An 18,269-nucleotide genomic window follows, 5' to 3' on the forward strand; every position below is an offset into this window, starting at 1 on the left:
TGAAATACTATCAGTGAAGCTCCTAATCCAGTGCCCGACACATTGTAAATGAAAACATTTATTAAGTTCCTACTCTGTGCTAGGCAGTAGGAGACACAAAAATAAGTAAAGAGTGTTTTCCTACATGTAAGGAGGTAGATTTAGGCCTGTTCTAGAAATGAAGAAGCAGAAACTCACAGAAGTTATATAAATAGCCCAAGATCACACAAATAATAAGTGACCAAGCTGAGCCCATAGTCACACTGGGGGCTCTTGCTGGCCTTGGAGCCCATGCTCCTTCCATGCCTCTCCTGTACCTCCACAGACCAGGGTTTTCCTTCATGGACAGAAGGGAAATTACAGCACTCTTAGCAGACCCAGCTCCTTCTTCATCCAGCCCAAGGGACAGTCATTTGACCTGAAATACCTTTATCCGCAAAATCAATTAGTATCTGAGAAAGGGAGAGTCAGCTATTTTCATAGATACAGGGTAAGAAGCAAAGGGACCCTGACTTGGGATAAAGTAACATTTCTGCTTGGGTTAGAGCACCATCATGTGGCTCCTTTATTTCTGCACGTTGGTGGCCGCAGGGTGTAGGAGTAACGCTCCTTACGCACACCAGGTTTTGTGTTGAGGCTGCAGTTCCCTTGGGAGACAGACTGTTTCTCATACATGCCATTCAGAGATCCCCAGACTTTTCAGTGGCCACACGTGGGTTTTGAAAAAAAAGCCAAAAAAGCAAGGTGGCTTTTAAGACATGGAGGAACGCTTTCCCTAGAACCCCAACTATTCATGTGAAAACATACAATTTAGTGCCTATTTTCAAATAAATGCATAAAATTTCAATTAATAAAAACCAAATGCACATTTGTTTTTTGTTTGCATTATTCCTGAGGTAAAGTATGGTTTTAATACAAGGCTGATTTAGCATCAGGGGGAGACACTGGGGAGAATGCTGAAGAAATAATGTCTCTCCCTCTTCCAGCCATAAAACAGTGGATCCCCTCCAAGCAAAGAGTTGGTGGCACTTTGGACTCAACAAGTCCAAAATAGGGAACAGAACTAGAAATTGGTTCCTTGTGATTAAAATGTCCCATCTCTATTTCCATGTTTCAGAGAAAAAACAGGTGCATTAGAACAGCACTCAAGCAGAACTTCCACTTTGATTCAGCTATAATCTTGAGCCTTAATAGCAGAAAGTATACCTAACCTGTCTGAGTACCTCCAGGTCCTAGCACCTGTGGGTTCGTGCACACAGTACGTTCTTGGTAAGAAATCACTGCATGAGAAGTCTGCTGTTACTGATTATGGAAGATGGCCTCTGGTACTAACTAGGTGTGTGCCCATGGGCAAGTGCCTTTACTTCTCTGGTCCTTGGTATGAAAAATGAAGGGGACAGACCAGGGAGCACCAAGTTCTCTTGCAGCTCTGACCTTCTAGGGTTATAAGGAAAAAGGAGATCCTGGTTCATTGATTTTATTTAGCACTTGGAAAGAGCTGGGCATGCTATGAGATAACTGCAGGATTCTTAGTCCTTGAGTGTTGGAGATGAGGGCTCAGCTTTAGTCCTGAATTGCAGAACTGTCAGATGGACACAGCACAGGCAACAACATCAGCTAGAGGCTAACCCAAATGAACCTCCTGTTCTGTCCCCCTCTTTGACATTTCAGTAACCTTGAAGAGGTATTGTCTTACAACCCGTGTGACTGTACTGGTAAACGCTAATGTCACCATTTGTACTTCTAGTTCTAATCTTCCCTACCTCATGTATGGAAGCTACTTTCATGGTAAATAAGCAGACCAGGTTAGATGCCAGTGATTTCACACTAAGCCTCTACGTGTATTCCCTACTCTGAACAAAACTGGGAGGTTTCTCTAAAACACCCTGAACTTTCTTTCATGTGGGTCTTGGATCAAGCTATGCTCCTGGCTGCAAACTGTCTCTTCTACCAGACAAATCATACCCATCCTTGAGAGCCAGATCAAATATCCTAGGTCTTTATCTTTATCTCAAGAATGGGATATCAAAATCCCACACATCCTTCAGAGCCAGGGCAAACACCCTTCAAAGTTTCTTCCACTGGTCTCACTCCTAAGTGTGAGATGTTCGAAAGTGCAGATTCTTTGGAGTCAAGTACACATAAATGCTGGCTATTCTTTTTCCTCTTCGTACTCAGAATCTCAGTTTTCCATCTGTTTAAATGGGCAAAAAAATATCTACCTTATCTGGTTGTTCTGATTGTTAAATAAGATATTATTATTGGGCTTCCCTGGTGGTGCAGTGGTTGCGAGTCCGCCTGCCGATGCAGGGGACGTGGGTTCATGCCCCGGTCCGGGAAGATCCCACATGCCGTGGAGTGGCTGGGCCCGTGAGCCATGGCCGCTGAGCCTGCACATCCGAAGCCTGTACTCCACAACGGGAGAGGCCACAACAGTGAGAGGCCCGTGTACCACAAAAAAAAAAAAAAAAAAAGATATTATTATTGAACGCCCTCTGCCTCACAACAAATCAGTATTTTTTCCTTTCTTTCTTCCTTTCCTTCCTTCCTTCCCCAACTCTCTTAGCATTTTTTAAACCTAATTTGTGAAAAAGATGGAATTCTTCCCTGAATATTTTTTGCCCTTTGCCTGGTTGAGCATAAGTTTCCGGTGGGTGAATATTGTATATGTGTTCCCTTGTAGCCCTTAGAACAGTATCTTTATTTAGTAATAATTTAGTAAACGTCTGTCAAATGAATGAATAATATTTCAGGCACTAATAGGTAAAAAGAGAGGAATTTTGGGCTGGCCTAGAGCATACGGGCTGTCCATTGGGAAGTCTGGGGCAGAAGCCAAGGATATTAACTTCCACATGGAACCTGATGTTTCTGAAAGGTGAGAGGTCTTTGACCTCAAGCTTGCAACTTACAGAGTCATCCATCCCCAGGAGGACCAGCAATGGGATGGTGGTCATCCCTCCGTGGACCCACTCCTGGAGAGACACAAAGCCATCCCGGTCGTAGTCCATCCCTTGTAACATCTCCTTCAATATCTGTGGAATCCATAGAGCAACCACTGTCCACTTTCAACTTCGACTTCTCTGCCCCACCCCTGCCCCGCCCACCCTGCCCTTTTCTTTCTCTTCTGTTCTATGTTTTCTGGCTTGTGTTTTACCCCTTTCCCCTCTGATTCAGAGTGAGTAGAGCATTGAGGGAGCAAATGGGGGTGAGGAGAACAGGGGTCCAGGCCTGGCTCTGCCCTGACCTGTGTGGCCTTCAACAAGCCACCCCAACTCTCTGGATTCTGCTCTGCTCATCTGTAAAGTGGAACTAGTATTGCTATGTTTGCAGCATGGTAGTGAAGATTAGAGAAAATGTATATAAAATGCTAAATATTATATCGGACTCATAGGAGCCCCCAGTGTAACTATTATTATTAATATTATCTAATGATTGAGAAAAATCTTTAAAAGTCTTTCTAGCTCTAAATTCTCTGATCTCTGAGCTCCTGTTATAAAAATTTAGCTTTGGTGAAAGCGTTAGGGGGTATTATTAGGTATTATTATTTGAATTAGTCTGCACTTTCCCCTGCTGCCTCTAATCTTTCCTATTAGGGAAGTGGGAGATCAAGGTGTAGGACCCAGAGAAGTCACCTCTAAGAAGATATCTGGGACAGCCTGCACCATAAATATGTGTTTCCAAGTCCCACTCTCATCTTGGAAGCTCACTGGAAAGTCACCCCTTGCTTTTGGAAACTCACAGGCCTTAGCTCCGTGGGATCCCACTCGAGACACTGGGCAATGTGTAGCATCTGGTTGACAATATGATCCATCTCCTAGAAAACATCAAGGAGAGAAGCCAACTGAAGATGTGCTTTTACGAGCAAGACTCAAAATCAAACCCCGTGGGAAGATGGGCAGGGCAGAGTGTGAGAAGCAGCTGGTACAATATACTGGCATTTCATCAAGCACTCACTATTTGTTTTTGCTCTTTATTTCTGCCTTGACCACAAAGCTCACAAGAAACACAGACCGTGGATAAGCCAAAGGTATGCAGAAAGTTCACTGAACACTGACCTCCTCCTAGACCCACCTTCCTTCTCCTATTCTGTGCTTTGACTTAGCATAAAGCACTCCTGTTTCCTCCTTGTGATCCTACAAATACTTACAAACCAAGGCACTTACTTCTTCCCTCTTTTCCCACACCTCATTCCCACAGCCTTAGCAACTTGGGATTCATCTATACCCCTTGGGGGTCAGTTTCAGTTGGATGTAGAGCCACTGTCTTGGTCCTTTCTCAGGCACTATGATTCAGATTCCTTTTGGCATCTCCTTTGTTTCCTTTGTATCAAGTCCTGGGTCCAGGACTCTTGCAACAGGAAATTCATGAAGGGTATGTTTGCCTAATGAGTGAGGCTTTTGTTTGGTACCAAGGCCAGGCTCCATCTAAAACCTCACAGAATTGTTGGATGCTAATGAATCAGTGCACTGAGAGTCCCACTGAAACACACTGGACTGAGAAAGCATTTGCATGTCTTGGGCACCATCTAAGATGTTCCTAGTAAGGTTGATTTGGGGACACAGGTTGGAGAACTGAAGCAAGGTTTAAAGGTGTTACTTTCACCAGGTAGAATGCTGGGTCAAAATAAGCAAGCTAAAACCCAACAGAGATTTTTTAAATTGTATTTCATTTAAAGTAGAACATAACCCATCGCAAAACTGCAGATGAAGTAGTAGATGGGGGTAAGGAAGTGGGCAGAATGGTGGGAACAGGGCTCAGCAGAAGTTCCAATGGAAAAGAGCTCGTGAAACTAGTTGGGTCCAACATTCAATGTGAGCAAACGACCTGATTCAGGAATGGAGAATTAGACTCCATCTTGGGCTGTGTAAATAGGTGGGCATTTTCAGGAAGCAGAGTGGGCAGATTTCAGGAAGAACTAGTTCCCTGATGTGGATACTTAAAGAGTCCTGGAGGGGTGAGTTCAGTTCCATGCCATATTTTAAGAATGGCATTGACAAACTAGAGCTTGACCAGAATGGAGGTTTAAAACTTCCTTATGAGAAACAGTGTAGAAATTAGGAAATAAGAGCTTGGGGAAGAGTTTTGGGAAGATGTGATAGTACCTTCAAATACCTGAAGGCCTACTGTGTACAACTGGTCCTCCACTGGTCAGCTGCCCTGGTCAGCTATAGAGGGCAGAAGTAAGCTGAGGGATGGAGGGAGGGAAGAGTTGAGGGCTGGCCTATTTTGACCTCACCACTGGGTTGGGGGAGGGGAGAGAAGAGCAGAATCAGGTTTTGTATTGAAAATTTCCCCGGCAGACTAGAGATGCCCTGTGTGCGGGAGGGATGCCTTCCCTAACAGTCATCCCCAGTGGTGGAGTGGCTGTTTTAAGGTACTGGGTGAACTCTCCATTACTGGGAGTGCCCATAAAGAGGCTGGGCATCCAACTGCCAGGGGGTCTTGGTGGGAAGTTGAAAGAGAGAGAACTATTTTGAGACTCACTTCAGTCCACCAGTGTTACCTTCCAAATAGATCCAGACTTTAACCACTTCTTACCACCTGCAATGCTGCTACCCTGGTGCAAGTTACCATCATTTCTTGTCTTGCTTATTTTAATAGCCTCCTAACTGGTATTCCTGCTTGCATCCGTACAGTCTAGACTCAACACAGCAGCTAGAGTGATCCTGTGAGGACCTAAGTCAATCATGTCACTCCTCTGCTCAGAATCTCCAATGGTTCTCTACTTCTCCAGAGTAAAAGAGAGAAAACCCTTTCAATCACCTGTAAGGCTTGATAATGCTTTGCAAACGCCCCGTCCCTTCTCATTACTTCTCTGATCTCATCTCTTATTACTCACTCCAACCTCATCTGTTCAGTCATCCTGTTCCACTCACTCTGGCCTCCTAGTTAATCTGCTAACATTCCGGGCATCCCTCAGGACCTTTGCACTTGCTGTTCCCTCTGCCTGGAAGGTGCTTCCCCATGACTCACTCCCTTCACCTCCTTCAAGTGTCTGTTCAGATGTCCCCTCCTCAGGGAGACCTTCCTTGGCTCCTCCAGCTAAAACTGCAGCTCCCTCCAATACTTCCTTTCCCTCCTTTATTTTCCCTCTAGCACACAGATCTAACACATACTTGACTATGCTTTGCAGTGTGTGTGTTTGCACTAGAATGAAAGCATCATGAGGGTCTGGATCTTTGTCTGTTGGCTCACTGATACATGCCCCCCAGTGCTTAGAACAGTAGCCGACATATATGTGATACTCAATCAATATGTGTTGATCAAATGCTTGAGAGTCTGTGATTCTCTTCGTGGTTCCCTCGCATGACCCAGCTCACGGAACTGCAATGTGGCTGCAGGGATCCCATAAAGACACTCTGGGGTTGAGTGGGAACCGGGACCATGCAGTTGGTCTAGTGGACTGGTTCCCTTTCTTCCTCCCTTTGGTCTGACTCAGCCCCGTGCACTTCAGCCTCAGAGCCTTTCTGTTAATGAGTCCCATCTCTGACACTGCCGGTCATGAGGACAGGGCCTGTCTGATTCTCTTTGCCTTTTCTCCTCTCTACCTTCTTCCTTTTCCATCCTTCTTCTCATTCTATGACCCCTGACCTGTCCCTGCCTCTTCCTGAGGGGAGGTGGGGATGAGACTCAGGCTTTCCCAGGTGTGGTGGGATGGGATCATGCGCTCAGAGCAGACAGAGCCAGACTCCTAGAGCTAGTGCCCTGGGGTATGAGAGGAAGGCAAGGGTAACGGAAAAGCACGCCGGCAGTTACCTGCCTTCTTCCTGTCTTCTTGCCCTGGTCTCTCTGCCTCTCCCCACCTTCTCTCCTCCACCCCTGGGCTTCAGCAGGAAATTACAGGGAGAATTTCTGAACCAGCTGGGAAGTTAAACTAGATGAGATACTAAAGCATCTCCCCAACCTGAGATTTTGCGATTTGAGCTTCTGGAATGAAAAAGCAAGTTGGAGTTCACTCTCCTCTGGGCGGGCTCTTTGGAAGTAGAAGGCGGGGGGTTCTAGTCATCTCTGCAGCTCATATTGAGACACTGCTATTCCTATGAAGATGGAGCTGAGAGTGTTTGGACTCTCCCTTCACCTGTTCCCCTCTCCCCCAGCCTTTCTTGGATCTTGGAGGGATATTTGGAGAGCTTACCGCTTGGTCCAGGAGACCATTCTCATCCGAATCATAGAGACGAAACATGACTGCAAGAAACACAGAGGTGAGGCTTGAGATGTCCTCCGGGTACCAGGGATGGGTTGAGACTTTGCTGCTGCCAGTTTTTAGATCCATTCTGACAATCACTGGAGTGAAGTCCGTTGCAGCCAGTTCACCCACCCTCCAAGGCACAGAGTCTGACCTTCCTTACAGTGGGAAGAGGGAGGAGAACCGTCTAAGCAATAACTCTGCAGCTGATGAGATCTGGGTCACAAGCGTGATTCCCTGTAGAGCATTCACACCTCTCAGCATCACGGGAACACAACTCAAAGCAGGTGCCCCGCTGGTCGTGGAGCAGAGGCACCACAGTTATAGGCGGGACACTGCTTCTACTGCACACAGAAGGGGTGTGGAGTTAGGCAGGTCCAGATCTTGGCCCTGTCCTACCACCTCTAGGGCATCACATAAGTCATTTATCTTCCTTAAGCTCAATTTCTTCATCTGTAAAATGGAGATTATAATAGTTTCTTTATCCTAAGTTTTTTTCAAATGAAGATTAATATGTCAGTGATATGCTAAATCTATAGCACTTGGATTGTAGAGAGCACTCGACAGATGTTATTTATTTTTATTTTCTTTCATTAATGAATATTTATATATGGCACTTAATATGTACAACGTACCATCCTATGCACCTTATCATTATTACTTATTTAATCCTCAATAATGCTATGAAGTAGTTATTATTATAGAAGCTATTATATTTCTTTTTCTAAAATGTCTACATGCAATTCAGAAACATCCTCTACCATGTTCTAGCTGTAGAGAGGTGATGGAAGATAAGAAAGATTTGGGAGTGAAGTTTGGGCAAAGGAGTAAATGTTCATTTATGGGATTTGGAAACTTGCCATTTCACTCATCTAAAAGGTAGAGATCCTGTCTGTGGTCTCAGAAGTAAGCAGGGTGGAGAGCAGAGCTGAATACATCTTCATTTCCCTCCCATCCTTTAAAACCCTTCATCATGCCTGTGTTCTCTGTGGCTGACCCTTCCCTTGTGTAACTGCTCTGGACCTCTTGGGATGTACCCACAGGGTCACAGCACTCCTGTTAATTTGCCCTTGTGTTGTCACTTCCTTCTACATGTTTTATGTCTCTGGACCTTGTGTTTATTCAGTGGTGTCTCTGGTTGGACTTTAAGTTATTTAAAAGTCATGGGCTTCCAATTCTTTGTGACTCCTCCAAATGTCCTGGTCAGAGACACTCTGGGCCCAGGTGGCTCTAACATGGAGTCCTCTTTGGTCCCACTGTACATGAGGAGTAGAATGAGAAAGTGTGAGTAAGCATCCTACTTTTTAGCAGTATGGCCTTGGGCAAGTCATTTAACTTTTCCATCCTTTCTTACATGTAAAATGAGAACCATCATGTCAACTGTCTAGGGTTACTGTGATGTTAAAATGAGAAAATGCATTTAAAGTGCTTAGCAAAAATAAGGTGTTCAGTGATGAGTTATTATTGTTATTACATTGATGATGGGTGGGATTTCAGGCTATCATTTGAAAAAAATATATATGCTTGGTTATCTAGAAAAAAAACGTAACTTGGTTTCAATCACTAAAATCAGAGATGATTTGAATTAATTTAATTTAAAAAAAAAGAAAACTTTATAGGACACATGACCAAGTTTCAGCAACAAAAAACTGTAGGGAAAAAAATAAGCAAAAGATTAAGAGAGACTAAAGAGACGTAGTAACAAATGGCAATGTATGGACCTTACTTGGATCCCAATTCAAACAAACAGTGCTTGAACTGTTCCCCAAGTAAGGGAAAATAATGAATACTGACTGAATATTTGATAATAGTAAGGAATCGTTTTCTTTAGATGTGATTATGGTGTTGTGGTTATATTTAAGAAAAAGTTATATTTTAAAGGTACATACTGAGATATTTACAGATGAAATTATATGATGTCTGGAATTCGCTTCAAAATAATCTGGGGCAGAAGAAATGAGTGGGAGGTATAAATAAAACATGACTGACCACAAGCTGGTAATTGTTGAAGGTGGTTGATGGGCACACGGAAGTTCTTTGTATTCTCTACTTTTATCTGTGTTTGAAATTTTCTGTAATAAAAAGCTTTTAGAAATACAGTTTCTTTTCATTACCATTACAGGACTCAGTCTGAGAGGCACTAATAGGAGGAATTTGCCACATTTGCTCCTCTCTGGTAGTTATGAACAAATATAATGCCTGAAACTCAAAATCCAACTGAATGTGGGAAATAATTTGACATTTCCCTTTTAACATTAGTCAGAAGAAATCTGGTACATTTGCTTCCAAATTAGCATTTAAGACTTGTAATTGTTAACACTTCAAACCTATGGGGGAGGTTTTAAGCTGGCTAAGAGAGCAAACTGTTTCATTTTGTTTGGGGCAAGGGTTAACCTTTGCCAGACTTTTCCTAATGCTTAAGTTTCACTGACTAGTCCGATTATTAGCTGGAATTTTGACTTTTGCTATAATGTGTATGCTTTTCCCTCAGTGTCTACTAAGATCCCAAGAGATGCCAAAACAATATATATTTTTAACAAGGTCCTACCTGTCATCTGTTTCAAAGTTTGCCTGTAGGCTCGCAAAGGTCAGCGAGACCGTCCTCAGAGTGAATCATCTGCGAGACTGCAGGCTGCTTCAGCCACTGTGGGCTTTCCTTTCTGCCCCCAGCTATTATTCTCCTTCTGAAGACATGTTTTTGAAACCAAGCTCAACTCCCTTAATTAACTAGCCCTCTTTCTCAAGAGGCCAAAACACTTGGGGTGGGGGTGGGTGAAGACATGGAAATAAGCTTTAACAAGATAAGAGGTTGATTCGATCTCAAGAAAAAGAAGAGTTCTTCATAGTTAAAGAGTTGCTTGGGCATGGAATAGGGGAAGGAAGACAGATGTTGAAGATCTTCCCTTGAAGAATCTTCTAAGAGGAGGCAGCAGCTGTCTGATTGGAGGCTTTCAGGAAATCCTGCCAGCAAAGGAAGGGAGTCTTCACCCTTTGCAGAGACCCCTTACCTTTCCAGATCTTGGTTCTCAATACCAAGGTCTCCAATGCACCTTCCACCCTATACAACTGGTACTGTGTTCCAGGGAAGATTCTAGGAAATATTCATGTCACTGCTGGTGACAGGGCAGAAAAGCTCCCCCAAGGAGGCAGGACCCATCCCCAGGATCCCAGATCAACCTCCAGCCTGTTTAGAACAATAGACAGGACACTAGCTCTTCATCTAGGAAAAAGTCGAAGCCCCTTGGCAGGGTACATACTTACACTCTAGCTTATCCTGAGGTCTCCCCGTTTCCAGCAAGGACAGGTAACACATGACATCCTTCAGGTACACTATGGGGGATTCTGAGCCTGAAAAATGAGCATCATGGTTTCCCATGGGGGTCGCAGACACTTGGTCTTCAGTTGGCACTTGCTTCTCGGTGATCTTTGATTCTGTGACAGGCAAGAGGAAAGCATCCAAGGACACAATGTTTAGTAAACATGAAACCCTTTGTTGCCCCATTCTTTTCATGGTAGAGACAAGAGTTGTATGAGTGTCTTCAAAAGCATGGATTACATAGATATGATCAAATCAGTGGCTCTAGAAATCCAGATTGTAGAGTTCATACTTTCTGAATGAACCCCATACTGACCCTTTTAAGAGTCTATAGCCTTATAAGAAATTCACCTATGCTCTGTGAATTATAAGAAAAGATGATAGTGATTTTTAGTAATATCAATAGCCAACAGGTAAATGTCATTTAGCCTAATTTGGGGGGGAATACACCCAATTTGTAGAGGTAATTTTGTCTGGAATTCCAAAAATCTAGACTATTGGTTATTTACCAACATATTATTTTACAATTTTCTTCTCAAATGCATTTAAAGATAAATAAAAAGATGAAAGTTCGAAAGAGAAAACTGGGATTGACAACTAATTTCCAGAAACTAGGAAGAATTGTGACTTACTGAAAGCCTGATCAGTTGCATAAGGAAGTATAGAAAGTGGCTTATCATACCACAGGAATAGAGTGAGTTTTCCCTCTGAAATTTTCCTTCTCATAGGTAGGAACACTGTCTCTTTGTCCTCTGGTTAAGAAATATGATGTTATTACTAACCAGAAAACCAGGCACCAATATTTTACGTGTGAATCATATTCTTTTGAGGCACTTTAAGGGCTATCTCTTTTTCCCCAGCCTCTTTATATCCATGATCTCAATATCAAATAAGAGGATGCAACTCAGAGAAAACCCAGGAAACAGTAAAAGGAAGACCGGCAGTGGAAAATCTAACCCAAGTGTTGTACCACCAAATAATAGAGTGCTGAAGGCACAGGCAGAGGGAGAGATAGCCTTGATAGTACTGCCTGCTGGGGAAAGCAATGCCACCAGTACACTCTTTATTCAGAGAACCAAGGTCCCAAGCAATGGCAAACAGTTCAGCTCAGGCCAACAGAGCTGTGCTAGATGAAAGCCTACCAGGTCCTAAGGGTTAGGTTGTGGTTCGAGAAGGGAGTTAGCCATCACGCAGATGGACAGTGGGTGAGACCAAAGGCCACTGACATACTCTGTATGTTACAAAGGGTCCTGTGAAGAGACCAACATGGGACCCATGAAACAGAGTTGCAAAACAAGGAAAGGAAGCTTCATCATGAAGTCTCAGAGGACAAGATCTCTGGAAATAATTTCCTACCGGACAAGACCCTTGGTAGGTTGCAAGAAGGTGTAACCTCTATTAAACAGGAGCAGAACGCCTCAGGGGTAAGCAAGTTGAGATGAAGACACAATAGGATGAGATAACAAGGATAGTGAGGTAGGGGAAAACTGCCATGAAATTACGTATGCAACAGAAGTATTAAAATCATCACTGGAGGAAAAGTTATGGAAAAACGTAACTTGATAATGTATAAGACAAAGGTGAAAAATTCTTTGTATAGGGTAGCCCATTATGCCCCAAGTTATGGTATATCCTCAAATTATTCATCCATTAAAACACTATTAGAATGACTTCTATGCCGACTAAACTGGAATAAGAGGGACCAGATTTACCCTCTTACTGATGCAACTAAAAAAACTGGACAAAAGATACGAAACAATGGTCCATAGGACATTGCATATGGCCAACACCAAAGGGCAACCCTCCTACACTGTTGGTGGGAATGTAAATTGGTGCAGCCACTATGGAAAACAGTACAGAGGTTCCCTAAAAAACTAAAACTAGAGCTACCATATGATACAGCAATCCCACTTCTGGGCAGAGAAGAAAACTCTAACTTGAAAAGATACATGCACCTCAATGTTCATAGCAACACTGTTTACAATAGCCAAGACATGGAAGCAACCTATGTGTCCACCAACAGATGAATGGATAAAGGAGATGTGGTGTATATATATATATATATATATATATATATATATATATATACACATACACAAGGGACTATTATTCAGCCATTACAAAGAATGAAATAATACTATTTGCAGCAACGTGGGTGGACCTAGAGAGTATCATACTAAGTGAAGTAAGTCAACAGAGAAAGACAAATATTACATGATATCACTCATTTGTGGAATCTAAAAAATAATACAAATGAATTTATTTATAAAACAGAAACAGACTCACAGACATAGAAAACAAACTGATGGTTACCAAAGGGGAAAGGGAGTGGGGGAAGGAGTAAATTAGGAGTATGGGATTAACACATACATACTACCATATATAAAATAGATAAACAAAGATTTACTGTATAGCACAGGAAACTATATCCAGTATCTTGTAATAACCTCTAATGGAAAATAATCTGAAAAAATATATACCTGAATCACTTTGCTGTACACCTGAAACTGACACAATATTATATATATATATATATATTTAATGTTTATTTATTTATTTATTTGGTTGCGTGGGTCTTAGTTGTGGCATGTGAACTCTTAGTGGTGGCATGCATATGGGATCTAGATCCCTGACCAGGGATCGAACCCGGGCCCCCTGAATTGGGAGCGTGGAGTCTTAACCACTGCACCACCAGGGAAGTCCCTAACACAATATTATAAATCCACTATACTTCAATAAAAAAAAATTATTACAGCCTTTTCCAAAGATCCTTTGGTTACCAGAGCTTTGACTGGATCTTGAGCCACTGTTCTAGTCCTCATTGAGGTCTACTGTTCAGTCCAGCAGTGGAAATGCTGGGGCCCAGAGGGACTGAGTGACACACAGTCCCACTGGTGTCCTACCTGCTCATGCTGCCTTGCATGAAATACCCCTAACCCACACCCATCCGAGCACATCCCTCAGGGACTACCCTCTTCCAGAGCACAGAGGTTTTTCCCAGATACCACATCACATACCCTTCTAAATGAGGGTTCTTGGGCAGAGCTGACTTGTTCCACCTTCTCTCTTAGTCTCTGCATTACCTCCTACCTTTCAGTTGGGCTGTGTGGAAAGAGCGCCAAGCTAGAGGCAGAAAACTGGGTTTGTGCTAAATGGTGGGTGATCTTGCACATGAAGGCTTATTCCCCATACCCAACCTCAGTTTTTTCATCTGTTAAAAGACAGACTTGCATTAAAATTGATGTTTACCAAAAGTTTTGAATGACATGAATAATGTTTGTGAATATAATGCTAAGTGAAAAACAAAGCTGGATCCAAAATTATATATATATACAGTCTGATTCCAGTTCTGTAAAAAATTTATGGAAAAAGCCCTACAATAATACATATGTATAGGGGTGTGTGTGTGTGTGTGTGTGATCACATTGGTAGATTTAGGTGATTTTGTTGTTTCTTTAGTTTTTCTGTACTCTTCAGAAAAATTTTTATTGATACAATGTGTTACTTTTAAAACTGGAAAAAAATAATTTAAAAAAATGGAGGGACTTTCCTTGAGACTCCAACAGTCCAAGCTGCTGAACCATCTCAACAGCCTGAGAAACTAAATAAAAACCAGGAGAATGAAGTTCACATTGTTTATCCCACCTTTTCATGGGCATTTGGGGAAGGGTGATTTCAGCCCTTCCTGAGCTGACATCCTGACAATGACATGTTGCTCAAGACTCTGAGCCGACCTCTGGACTCAGTGAAACCCCTATCTGTTGTGCTTATGGACCCAACCATGCCCCACCTGGCTCTGGGAATGAATAACTTAAAGTGGGTTGTTCTAGATCTGAGCTTGGAGCTTGATCTGATAGGCATAAACAGCCATATCAAATGAGAATAGAGTTTCTTCTTCTTGGGCAACAGGAAAAGGGTGGAACTTTCAACAGATGGCCTGATCTAAGGTGATTCCAGAACTTAGCTCTTCCTTGTTGGCAGAGGCCCTGCTCTGTGGTGTCCACCTGTCCCTACATTCTTGTTTTTGGTGAATAGGGGCACCTAATTAAGACATTCATGGAAGGTGGCCCAACAGGAAAAGGATCTGCTACTTAACATCACAAGTTACAAAAGAGGATGAAAAAAAGCTGTACACCTCCCTGGGCCAGCAGTCAGATAACTGCCCTTTTATGACTGGACCACAGGAGACTGATATGCTGCAAGCACGGGAAAACAGTGCATGACAAATCACTTCTCCAGGAGTAAGTCTCTGGAAGTTGTTCTGAGACCCCAAATGATACAGATATTGCAAATAAACATGGTGGTCAAATAAGCCAGCCATTGTCTATTATCATCATTCATTATCTTTTCTCAAATATCACATAATGACAGGATCCCCACTAAGTCCTTGTGTGGTACCTTGGAAACTTCAGCCACTGAAACAAACCCTGCCCAGACAATTTGGAACCTCAGGGAATGAAGTGTAACTTCTCTCAGGTTCCTCTTGAAGTTCCAGATACTTGGACTAAGAACATCTCTGGCAAAGAATCTGGGTAAAGAAAAAGATGCTTTTCTTTGATTTTTTTGCTGAGACTTTAGAATAATCTCAAAGCTTCCAGTTTGAAACTTTTCTTTCTACCATGAGAATGATTTATGTCATAAAATGCCCTCTCTATTCCAAATAAGATTTAAGACTTATTTATGACTTTAATCCATTTGACCAAGGGGCCCTAGACCTAGCACGTCTGGGTGAGATGCTGGGCAGAGGGGTGGGTGAGGCTATACTTTGCACAGTCTTGCCCTGCTGCTGTCCCTGAAGGCCTCAGGAAGGCACCAATACTCTTAATCCTTGCTTTCTGGAGCTGTATGAGAAGTCTGGATTTTGTTGAGCTTATGGTCCAGAGGCAATTCTCCTTTCCCAACCATGTTCTGCTTTCCATTCAGAGTGAATTTTTGATCTCATCAGTCTTTCAGTTACACACTGAAAACTCTATAATCTGCTAGTTGCCCTTTCGGCAATGACTGGAAAAAAGATGAGAACTACATCTAGCATCCACTCGAAGAAATTCTCTCATCCTAAGTCTCTGTTACAATTAGTTCTCATTCAGTTGTATTATCTCTTACCTATTCTGCCATGTGTGTACGTATGTATATAATATATATTGAAAGAGACAAGAAAACTGCATCTTTATCCCCTGGGCACATCACGAGAGCTGGAATTCACCAATGTGCATCAATCTTTTCCAAACAATAATGCAAAGGAAATAAGGTCTGTCTCTCTGAGTCTTTGTATGTGAAGCTCCAAGAGCAACCTGGGAGGGAGACAGTCCCTGAGAGTCCTTCCATGGGAAGAGGATGCCCATCTGACACAACGGGAGACTGAGGGTGCAGACTGAAGGAGATCTTGGCAGACATGATGAGTTGAGAATAGGGTGTACTTCTGGAGGGTGGCCTGAATAATAATTGCTAATATTTACTGAACATTTACTCTGTTCCAGGCACTATACTAAGCAGTTTACACACATAACTCACTTAACCTTCATATCAACACTTACTGTCATCTCATGTTACAGATGGGGAAACTGAGGCACAGAGACATTGTTCAAACATACCCAAGGTTTCAGAGCTAGGTGTTGTCAGAGCTGGGCGTCAAACCCAGGAAGTCTGTCTCTGAAGTCCAGATTCTTAACCAATATGCTTATTACCTGACCCAGCTTAGGTTGATAGTCCAGGAAATTTGTATTATATCTTAGAACAGAAGTCAAGGAGGATAATCTTTGCTCTTTCCAGTTTTACTAGGAGCTTCTGCACTTGGGACTGTGCCTGTCAATAGCCTGTCAACAGAGGAATGGCCTCCCATTGATAAATGTGCCAGGGAAGTTTCCACATCAGTCACGACCCAAGAGAGGGTACATGGACAGCCAGGCATCATGATGGTGGCTCCACTGGGGATGCAGCCTTGATCATTCCACTAGGACCTAACCAAATTGGTGCCTTTACGTGGAGACAAACCTTAGTCCAGGCACCTCAAGAGAGACCATTGCTTCCTATCTTGGTGCAGGAAAGAGCAGCAGCTTGGAGGATGGACAATTCTGGATTGAATCCCTAGCTCCTCAGCTCGCACAGTGGTATGTAACCTCTTAAAGCCTCAGCTCCTCAGTGTGTGATGTGGCATGATTACAAAGGCTAAGGTGAAACATGCAATAAAGCAGGTGCCTGGCAAACAGATCTTCAAAACAACATTAGCTGGCTTCCTCTTGCTCCTCTCAACTTGTTCAAACAAGTGCATGTAAATATTGTGGGAACTCAACCAGAGCACACTCTTACCCTCTTTCCGTAACCCCCTTCAGCCATTCACTGGTAGCGTCATCTCCACCTCAGCCCTACGGCCATTTCTTCCCATACACTCTCCGTCTCTCTCTTTTCCTCTGCCCCCCACCCCCCACCGTACACTTTCTCCTTTTCCCCTCTTTGGCTAGGCAGACCTGTCAGAAGTAAACATCTAATGAGCTGACCGAAGTCCTGACCTGCCCTGTTTTGGGACAAATGCAGCAAGAACCTTCATCCAGCCTCAGAATCCCAACACATTTGAGTGTCAGGGGCCCCAGAGGTGGAGGCAGACAAGATCTGCTCAAAGGCATACAATTACATGGAGACAAAACTGCTGGTTAGATTTTCCCCCTTCCCCAAGGATGGGGTACTGCCCACTCCTCCCCCAAAGACTTACCCATTTCAGGGGCACAAGCCTCGTCTGCTTTGGCAGCATTATCTGCATTCTGTATGTTGGAATCTGGGGAATACAAAGAAGATGTAGTGACCAGCCCACGCCCTCTAGGTTTTTAGAGAGGCAGGTAGGAGACTTTCCCACAAAGTCTGGATCACTTGGGTTATGCCCATGTCTCTGGGTTCATGCTCACTTATTGGGGTTGGTAGCGTCTCCCCCATTATAGCCCAAACTCCAGAAAGACAGTAACCACACCCTTCCCCTCCTGTGACTCTCCCAGGCTAGTCCCAGCCTGGGCACAAGAGCTGAATGTGCTCTCCAGGGACTGGCAGCTTTTGTGGAAGGCCCACCCGCCCCTGCCACACATTAGTCTGTGCCTCCTCTTCTCCCCATCCTCTCCTCTGATCCTGAGTGGCAGGAATTATGCCCTTTTTATTTCTCTTACTGAGAGATCCATCAGACAGGGCTTCCTGAAAGGGTAGGAGTCTTGGTCCCCTGGTCTCCGTTCCCTCCTCTTCCCCATAGGGAAGGTACCAGGCACAGAGGACCATCTAGGAGTGCAGGCTGAACCTGTGGCAAGTGGGTTAGAGCTGCAAAATCTCCCTTCCATCTTGGGGAATGCTGGTCCATGTACCTGGGCCACTGGCTTCGCTGTTGCTGGCCCCCTCCTTTGGGTGGGCCGGGGTCTCCTGTCTGGGCTTCTGGCTGAAGGCCAGGAAGAGGTGTGTGCTCAGTGGCTGTGGAAGGTCCACCTCCAGGTACGCCCTCATGAACAGCTTGAAGACGTCATAGCTAATAGGCTGGGAAGGGATAAAGAGGGAAAAGTCAGTGGAGAGAAGTGAAGAGACAGAGGGTGGGAGAGAAGAAGAAGGGATAGGGGAGCTGGCAATGGAAAGGGAAGCAGAAGGGAGTGGAGTGATTGGTGGGGGCAGGAATGAAAAGGCCTGGGAGTCGATAGAGGGTGACAAGCATAGGCAGCGGGGGTAGGACGTGAGGAAGAGAAGACGCTGCTGGTTGTGTGTTGGGGCTTGGTGGGCCATGGAACCATGGGAGGCTTTCGTGACGAGACACGTCTAAGTTTAGGA

General features: G+C 43.8%; 1 protein-coding gene across 4 annotated transcripts in view; it reads right to left on the reverse strand.

Moving 5' to 3' along the window:
- Positions 1-18,269, reverse strand: part of DGKG (diacylglycerol kinase gamma) — a 149,228-nt gene that overhangs the window by 109,102 nt on the left and 21,857 nt on the right. For all 4 annotated transcript variants that reach the window (XM_060100106.1, XM_060100105.1, XM_060100104.1 and 1 more), the window contains exons 3-8: positions 17,819-17,984; positions 17,188-17,250; positions 10,427-10,597; positions 7,115-7,164; positions 3,719-3,793; positions 2,889-3,011 (exon numbers count right to left, since the gene is read on the reverse strand). In XM_060100106.1, coding sequence (XP_059956089.1) covers positions 2,889-3,011; positions 3,719-3,793; positions 7,115-7,164; positions 10,427-10,597; positions 17,188-17,250; positions 17,819-17,984 — 648 coding nt within the window. The remainder of the gene's footprint in view (positions 1-2,888; positions 3,012-3,718; positions 3,794-7,114; positions 7,165-10,426; positions 10,598-17,187; positions 17,251-17,818; positions 17,985-18,269) is intronic.

The sequence above is a fragment of the Mesoplodon densirostris genome, chromosome 5, assembly GCF_025265405.1.
Source record: "Mesoplodon densirostris isolate mMesDen1 chromosome 5, mMesDen1 primary haplotype, whole genome shotgun sequence".
NCBI classification, from domain to species: domain Eukaryota; kingdom Metazoa; phylum Chordata; class Mammalia; order Artiodactyla; family Ziphiidae; genus Mesoplodon; species Mesoplodon densirostris.